This window comes from Trichosurus vulpecula, chromosome 2 (assembly GCF_011100635.1).
Source record: "Trichosurus vulpecula isolate mTriVul1 chromosome 2, mTriVul1.pri, whole genome shotgun sequence".
Lineage (NCBI taxonomy): Eukaryota > Metazoa > Chordata > Mammalia > Diprotodontia > Phalangeridae > Trichosurus > Trichosurus vulpecula.
In genome coordinates, this window is record NC_050574.1 from 380140739 (window position 1) to 380149959 (window position 9221).

General features: G+C 37.7%; 1 protein-coding gene and 1 pseudogene across 1 annotated transcript; both read left to right on the forward strand.

Annotated features, from left to right (window-relative positions):
• Positions 1–2053: 2053 nt before the first annotated feature.
• Positions 2054–3940, forward strand: LOC118837216 (annotated as a pseudogene).
• Positions 3941–4092: 152 nt separating this feature from the next.
• On the forward strand, positions 4093–8803 carry PCP4 (Purkinje cell protein 4). The gene is made up of 2 exons (XM_036744149.1): positions 4093–4188; positions 8610–8803. The coding sequence occupies exons 1-2, from the start codon at positions 4093–4095 to the stop codon at positions 8739–8741; spliced, it is 228 nt and encodes a 75-aa protein (XP_036600044.1). The 3' UTR covers positions 8742–8803.
• The last annotated feature ends 418 nt before the right edge of the window (positions 8804–9221 follow it).

Consider the following 9221-nt stretch of genomic DNA (forward strand, 5'->3'; position numbering starts at 1 on the left):
TGCCAACGTATGTGAACTTATCCACAGCATTTAAAATTTCTACATGGATGGTGTGGTGCTGGCTGGCAGAGAAACTCTGTTTCCTTGGTGCTAATTGTTAGGCCAAAATTAGAACAAGTGACAGAGAATCAATCCATACTCTGTTGCATCTCACCTTCAGAGGCTGCATTGAGTGCACGATCATCTGTGAACAAAAAGTTGTGTACCAATTCTCTCTCCACTTTAGTCTTGGTTTACCTTTTAAAGTTAAATAATTTATTATCAGCACAGCAACTGACCTTAATGCCATGTCTGTCCTCTTTGAAGCTGAAAATGGATTGCTGAAAATGTCGTGCTAAAAAGCATGGGAACAAGCACACAGCCTTGCTTCACTCCATTGTTGACTGGGTGTAATGGCAAGTGAAGTGGGACTTTTTGTTGTCTTTTGTTTTAGAGTGCTTCTCAGCACTGAGGCAATCAAGTGCCTTTGAGTCTTGCCTTTATTTCAATCAAGAGTCTTTAATTGAATCAGGAGTCTTTGATGACCTGCTTAACTTGTGAGAAGGCCTAAGTCACATGGGTTTGAGTCACCTTGTTGTGATGCCCTCTGACCCTGAAGAAGCATATATATACTCAGAGGCTAGCATTTTGCTTTGGGGTCCACTCATTGGAAGAGTGGTGGTGTGGAGACTCTGTGTAGCTGTTAAGGAGCCTCTGGCTTTGAAAACCCAGATGTTGGTGCTTTCTTCTCTGGTTTCTATTTATATATTGCTATGGTCAGGCAGAAGCCTGTCTGTTGATTTGTGTTATTTGCTCTGTTTATATAATTTCTACTCATAATTTCTTTTTGTGTTTTCTCTGAAGGTCAGAGTGCTGACTTTTTCCCCTGAACTAAGTGAATGCTATATGTATGTTTAATTAAAGTGAGATTGTTCACCCCTTAAAGTTGTTTTCCTTAGAAGAGCAGATCAAAGAATTGTGCTAGTAGCCCTCTCATGTGCTGGTGTTATTGGCCTTACACAGCCACAGTAGTAGAAAGTAGCATTGTTATTATACTGGGAAAGTACAAGAACACCGGCCAGTATCCAGAACCTGTGCACACATGCTGTTATGAAACTAGCATACAATACTGAAGAACTTTTTTGGGCAACCACATTTTGCTATGCCCTCATGACCGACAGTGTCAAGGAACTTGGTTAGATTGACGAACATTTTGTACAGGTCTCTGTTCTACTCCTGGCATTTCTTCTTGAGTTGTTGGGCAACAAACACCATGTCAGCCTTTTCTCTACCCTTTCTGAAGGTACACTGTCTCTTGGTTAGATGACCATCTTCCAGGTGAAGGATCAGCTGATTAAATATCTACATACTAGTCTGAAAGCCATAAGGTGAGAACCTTAGAAGGGATACGGAAGTGATATTATAGTTGCAGGGACCAGTGCTCAGGCTGGAATACACCAAGACAAGCATCATAGATGTCATTGGCAACCATTCTGAGATTCCAGAGGGGTTCCTGAAGATCTATTACTGTGACCCTCAAAGACGCTGGGCAAAGGCCTTACCTGGAGGGGTAGAGGTCAGCACAGAAACATAGGGGACCAAGGGTGAGACCAAGAAGGGCCAACCACAGTGTTCAAAAGTACAGCAGAAGGCAGAAATGGGCCCTGGCACAAAACCTCAATTCAGGAACGAAAGCTGAAGAGAAGAAAAAAATCAAAGTAACTAGTATCAAACAACATTGCAAATCTCCTAAATCAGAGGAGACTCAGAGAAAAAAATATGCTTTCCTCACTTGAATACCTTGAAGAAATGATGCAAGAGATAAAAACTGAAATAAAAAGTCCTGCAGAAATAATTGCAAGGAAAATAAACAACTTAAAATGCAAAGTAGTAAACTTTATCCAGGTAATGTATTCCTTGAAAACTATAATAGCTCATTCAGAAATTAAAGACTCAGTCTTGGTCTCTGCCAACAAAGAGCTGCTGGAAGACAGACTCCTCCCTGTGCTCTCCACCACCAGATGTTGCCTGGACCTCTACCAATATACCTGCATCCTACTCATGCACTGCCACTATGATGAAGCTCAGGAAGGCTTCTACAAATCAGGGTAAGCCAAAGAAAATGGCTCCACTCCCTAAGGAGATAGAAGAGAGTGAGAGTGAGGATAGGTCCAGAGATGAAGCAGAAAGCAGTGGAGAAGAAGTAGTGGTCCCTTAGAAGAAGAGCAAGAAGACCATGATTACACTTATGAAGGAAGTACCAGCAGCCAAAAAAGCCATCGCTGCCACCTCACCTGCCAAGAAAGCAGTTATGACTCTTGGTAAAAAGGCAGCCATGGTCCCTGCCAAGAAAGTGTCAAAAGCTGTTATCGCATCAGGCAAGAAGGGTAAGTCAGCTAAATCTAGCAATCCAGCAAAACCAGTAGCCTTCCCTGCCTCCTCCCCCAACAATGCAAAAAATGGGAAGACTGCCAAGAAAGAAGACAGTGAATCTGATAAGAAGGACCATAAAGATGAAGAAGATGAAGAATTTGAGCCATCCAAAGCCACAAAAATGGGAGCAGCTCTAGCCAAACAAATCTCTGAGGATGCCGTGTAAGAGGATGAGGAAGAAGATGATAATGACGAGGGTGATGAAGAAGAAACTGTAGATACCACACCTGCCTGCCAAAAGAAAGGCTGCTTCTGTGAAAGCTGCCCCTGGGGAAGTTGAGAAAGCCGAGGAATCGGAGAGGAGGAGGAAGATGAGGAGGAAGAAGAGGAAGTGCCAAAGAAGCACCACGAAAGAAGAAAAAAGAAATGAGCAAACAGAAATCCCTTGAAGCTAAGACATAGAAATTGGAAACTGAAGCATCTACAAATTTCAGTCTCTTCATTGGTAACATGAACTTCAACAATACTGCTTCTGAGCTGAAATCTGACATTATGGACTTTTTTGCAAAAAAGAACCTTTCATATTGGACATCTTAATTGGCACCACTAGGAAATGTGGCTATGTGGAATTTGAATCAGCTGAAGACATGGAAAAAGGTCTGGAATTCAGTGACTACAAAGTCCTTGCTCTGAAATGAAACTAAAAAAGCCAAAAATAAATCAAAATGGAAAGATGCTCTTTATTAAGAATCTGCCTTATAAAGTAACTCAGGAGGAACTCAAGGAAGTGTTTAAAGGTGGTATTGAGTTTAGACTGATCTATACCAAAGGATGAGACATGTAAAGGAATTGCCTACATTGAATTTAAGACTGAAGCGATTTAAGACCTCACAAGAGAAATAGGGAGCTGAGATTAATGGTTGGGTATTCATTCTGGACTACACAGGAGAGAAAAGTCAAGGACAAGAGAGTTCAAGAGGTGGGAAGAATAATTCCTGGAGCAGGAATAACAACAAGGTGGCAGACCCAAGATGCTGTTGCTAAATAATCTTGCCTACGGTGCCTCAGAAGAAAGTCTCCAGGTAGTGTTTGAGAAGGTAGCATCAATCAGCTTGCTCCCAAACAACCAATGCCAACCTAAAGGATTTGCATTCATTTAATTTGCCTTTGTGGACAATGCAAAAAAAGTTTTGAATTCCTGTGACAATATAGAAATGGAAGGCAGAGCGATCAGGTTGGAGTTAAAGGGATATTAGTTAACTAATGCAGCCCCAAGGATCCAGTCCTACAAAATTTTGTTCAGCAAAGATCTGTCTGAAGATATGACAGAAGAAGAATTGAAAGATTTCTTTCACAGTTCTATTGGTGCCAAGATAGTCACAGAGAAGATTGTTTAAAGGGTTAAGTTTTATGGACTTCAGGAGATTTGTGGAAGCAAAGTAACTCTAGACTGGACCAAGCCCAGTGGCTTTGAAGGCCGTTGTGGCAGTGGCCATGAAAGTTTGGTGGCCAAGCAGGTGGTAAATGAGGCCAAGGGGGCTTTGTGGGCCGACAACAAGGAAACTTGGTAGGCCAGGGTAGTTTTTGACAAGTCTGAGGAGGAGACAATAAGCCACATGTGAAGAAAACACAGTTTGAATAGCTTCTCCCCCATTTTCTTTTCCCTTATTATTTCCCATGGGGCTTTTATTCTGCCATCTAATCTTTGACAGGGCATTCTGAGGACATTCTTGGACAAACATGAAATTCAGAGGTCTTCTTGGAAAATTTTGGATAACGTTTCAAGGGAGAGAGCTTATTGGTTTTGATTGGATGGACGTTAAATATAAACTTTTTGTAAACAAATGATAGATGCAGGAATTAACCTTTTTGTCTGAGTTGTCTTGAGTTTATAATGTTATGCCCCATGTACAAAACAATTTTTTTCCCAAAAAATTGATAAGTGTAAAAAATAGAACAAAATAAAGATTAAAAAAAGAAAATGTGTCATTTCATCCAACCCTGATGACTGCCAAATGTTGTAGAGTAAACCCAGTGCCCTCTGTTCAGGTTCAATGTTGGGACAAAATGAAGCACTTATGAGTCATTGAACACTTAACAAAGGAGGAGGTTTGCTTTGCCCTAACACTACAAGGATATGCAACAATAATATATAGCAAGGATGCAGTGGCAGTTGGCTTCTCTGGATGTGGTCCCCATCACGTCTATCTAGAAATGTGTCCAGTCAGTCAGTCATCAGCAAGTTGTATGGTATCAGGAAGTCACCAGATTTCAGAGGCAACAAGTCCATGTGGCTTGGGCTTTTTATTGGCCCTATGCCAGAAAGCTGCACATAGATTGTGTGTATGGGTTGTCTGTGGGGAGGAAGCTGTATCAGGGTAAGGGTTTCCTTCATGGAGTGACTAATGGATTCTTTCCATTTTCACTTTGCCCTTTGATTCTAAAAGATCTGGGAAGCTTTTTGAAACTATCTTGAAATTTGATTTCTAGGCGCTCTTTTTTGGTTATGGCTTTCAGGTAGTCTAATGATTCTTAATTTTTCTCTTTTTCCTCTGCTTTTTTAAAGGTCATTTGTTTTTACCATGAGATACATTAACTTCTCTTTGGTCCACTCTGATTTTCAAGGAATGTGGGTTCTTTTGAGTGTGTGTATGAGAGAGGTTTTATAACTCTTGTTCCAAGGTATTAATTCTTTTTCCAGTTCTTTCTTCTATCAGTCTCATTTCTAAATTTTTCTTTAGCACTCTCATTTGATTTTAATTTTAATTAAAATAATTTTTTATTCTTATTTTCTTTTACATTTTAATTAATTTTTTTAATCTTTAAAACAAACTTTACATTTCTTCCATGAATTCTAGATGAACTTGTGCCTCAACTTTTCTTTTAGGCTTGCTTGTAGATATTTTGGAGGAAGTCTCTTATTTTGGAATTATGTCTTGAGTGACCTTGTCACCATATTAGGTCTTTATGATAGGATTCTTTCTTTGTTCATTCTTCCAGGCTTTAGACTTTATGTTAAAGTCAGGCTCTGTGCACTTTAAAGGGAATGCTTGGGCTGAGCTTATGTCCTCTTGGGTGCTTATGCTTTCTTGGGAGTTAGTTGATTGTGTATAATTCCAGGATCTCAAGAACAGTTCAGGTTAGGGGCCTGCAAATTTTCAGTGCTCCCAAAGTGGTCTGATATGAGACAAAGTCTGATTGCTTTTCTTTTGGTCTGAGCTCTGAATTTCTGGCTTGGGTTCGAGTCTTGGCACTTGGAACTGAGGTACTGATCAACAGAGCTGCAAGTTGGCACCTTCTCCTCCAGCACCCTTGAATGATATTGCCAGAATTTGGCCTACTTTTTGGATTTGGGAGCTCTCCTTTTCCTGATATCCAGCCTTGGTCCTTTTTCATTTCCTGCAGGCTGCTATGCTCCATGAGGCATGCTCCTCACCTCAGACCTCTATGCTTATGCGTCTATGCTAACCTGGTTGGAAAAAAATGACTCATGATTTTTTTCTTGAATTTCCTGATCAAGACTCAGTCTGGAATATTTTCTATATCTCGGTGGAAGGAGTTTAGCTGTATTTCTTCTTACTATTAGACCATCTTTGCTCTGTCTCCCAAGAGGCCCCCTTGAAGCTATAATATCTGATCTCTGGGATCTTGCCCCTTCAGTCAGTTGCTATCTCTTATCATTAATCTTTCCTTACTCACTGATTCTTTCCTTCTACCAACAAATATACTCAGGTCTCCTTTATCGTTGTAAAACCTTAAGTGGACCATGCCATCTCTTCAAGTTATCTTAGATTTCTTCTGCCTTTCCTAGTCAAATTCCTAGAAAAAGTTGCCTCTGTTCTTTGCCTCAAATTCTCTCAGTTTTCCTGATACTAATTCATTTCTATCCATTTCAATCTAGCTTCCAACCTACCATTCTACTTCGCACTCCAAAGTTACTAATGATCTCAACTGCTAAATTCTCCTGGCTGTTACTGTGTACAATGTTCTCCTGGTTATGCTCATCTCTATCTGCATCAGTTTATATAAGACTTCCCAGGTTTTTCTGAAACCATACTGCTTGTCATTTCTTATAGAACAGCAGTATTCCATCATAATCATATAACACAACTTGTTTAGTCATTCTCCAATTGATGGGCATACCCTCAATTTCCAATTCTTCTCTAACACAAAAAGAGCTGCTACAAATATTTTGTACGTATAGGTTCGTTTCCTTTTTCTTTGATCTCTTTGGGATGCAGAATTAGTTGTGGTGTTGCTACATCAAAGGGTATGTACAGTTTTATAGCCCTTTGGGCATAATTCCAAATTATTCTCCAGAATGGTCGGACTAGTTCTCAACTCAACCAACGATGCATTAGTGTCCACATTTTTCTATATCCCCTTCAATATTTGTTATTTTCCTTTCCTGTCATGTTAGCCAATCTTCTAGGTATGAGGTGGTACCTCAGAGTTGTTTTCATTTCTCTAATCAATAGTAATTTTCATTTCTCTAATCAATAGTGATTTCATTTCTCTAATCAATACAGATTCTCTAATCACATGACTATAGATAGCTTTGATCTCTTCTGAAAACTGCCTGTGATATCCTTTGGTAATTTATCAATTGGGGAATGACTCATAGATTTATAAATTTGACTCAATTCCCTATATATTTAAGGAATTATGCCATTACCAGAGAAACTTGATTTTTAATTCCCCATTCCTCCTCCCCCAGCTATCTGCTTCATTTTTAAAATCATGGCTGCAGTGATTTTGTTTGTGTAAAAACTTTTAAATTCATGTAATCAAAATTATCCTTTTTGTTTCCCATGATCCTCTCTATTTTTTGTTTAGTCATCAATTCTTCCTTTATCCATAGATCTAACAGGTAAAAATTTCCATGCTCCCCTAATTTACTTATGATATCACTTTTTATGTCTAAATCGCGTACCCACTTTGACCTTATCTTGGCATACATTGTGAAATGTTGGTCCATATCTAGTTTCTGTCAAATTGCTTTCCAGTTTTTCCAGGATATTTGTCAAATAGTGAGTTCTCCCAAAAGCTTTGATCTTTGGGCTTATCAAACACTAGAATACTATGATTATTTGTTACTGTGTAATAGGTACCTAATTTATTCCACTGATCCACTACTATACTTCTTGGCCTTGATCTTTTGTTCTTCCAGATGAACTTTATTATTATTATTTTGCTAGCTCTGTCAAATACTTTTTGGTAGTTTAATTGGCAAGACACTGAATAATTAAATTAATTTTAGTAGAATTGTTATTTTTATTATGTTGGCTAAGTTTACCCATGAGCAATTAATATTTTTCCAATTGTTTAATTTGACTTTATTTGTGTGAAAAGTGTTTTATAATTGTGTTCATATATTTCCTAGATTTGTCTTGGCAGGAAGTCTCCCAAGTTTTTTATATTGTCTGCAGTATTTTAAATGGAATGTCTCTTCCTTTCTGTTTTTTTCTGGACTTTGTTGATAATATATAGAAATACTGATGAGTTATGTAGGTTTAATTTATATTCTGCAACTTTGTTAAAGTTGTGAATTATTTCAATTAGTTTTTTAGCTGATTCTCTAGGATTCTCTAAGGATATCGTTTGACTTCAAAGAGTGATAGTTTTGTTTTCTCATTGCTTATTCTAATGCCTTCAATTTATTTGCCTTGTCTTATTGCTGTAGCTAGCATTTCTAGTATAATATAGAATAATAGTGGTGATAATGAACATCATTGCTTCCTCTATGATCTTATTGGGCAGGCTTCTAGCTTATCTCCATTACAGATAATGCTTGCTGATGGTTTTGGATAGATACGCCTCGTCATTTTAAGGAAAGTTCTTTTTTCCTATGCTTTCTAGTGTTTTTTTTTTTAAATAATGAGTGTTCTATTTTGTCAAAAGCTTGATATTTGGGATTTAAAAAAATAAATCTTTCTTGACTAAACTATTTAGTATAATAAAATGTTCCTAAGGAGTTCTGGGAATATAAATACACTTTCATTCAAATGTGACAATTATAAATACAGAAATACTTGACATCACATAAAAAGGAAAATATTAAATGTGAAAATTTTGTACCTGAATATTACCCCCTGGGTGTATCTTCTCCTCTTTGTAGTAACAATACCCAGCCTGTCTTCTGATTATGATCAAAATAATTCCCCTGAATTTCATTTTGCTTTCCAAATCTGTCTTGGCTTCAGGGTCTGCTGTCATATTATTTTAAGTTCAATTATTTCCTTGTTTGTTTTCTTGAGACAGATGGACAAAAGAAAATTCAAGAGGAATTTCAGATCGACATGGATGCACCAGAGACAGAACGTGCAGCTGTGACAATACAATCTCAATTCAGAAAATTCCAGAAGAAAAAAGCAGGGTCCCAGTCTTAGTGTTAAGAGTTTCCTCACAGTTAATGATAATGAATAGAATTCTACAGTCATCAGATTAAAAAAAATATGAACAAATAGACCAATCAGCAAAAAACCCCAAACAGCCACAAGTTATACATCTGAATTGCAAACATGAAGTGCATGTATACGACTTCTTCATACTTATAGCAATGTAGGAAAATGTAAGACAATGATATTTAAACAATTAAAGCCATTTGTTTAGCTCTAGTTCTATCTCTTCTGTAACTAACAACTTTGATGTTATAATAAAACAAAATAAGGAAGTGTCTGTCATCATTTAATGTTTTACATTAATATAGCAAGTTATAAATCATTACAAATCAAATATATATTTTCTTCTCCTCTCAAAGCTTGGAGACATAACTTGGAGATTTGAATTTGTTATTATCGTTGTTTGCTGAGGGATGTAAGATGATTTCTCAGTCTTGCTTGACTTACTTGGAGAATGTCCATTATGTG

Coding starts and splice junctions, on each gene's coding strand:
- PCP4 (XM_036744149.1), top strand. CDS start 4,093: ATGAAATTCAGAGGTCTTCTTGGAAAATTTTGGATAACGTTTCAAGGG. Junction 4,189..8,609: donor ACGTTAAATATAAACTTTTT/GTAAACAAATGA, acceptor TGTTTTCTTGAG/ACAGATGGACAAAAGAAAAT.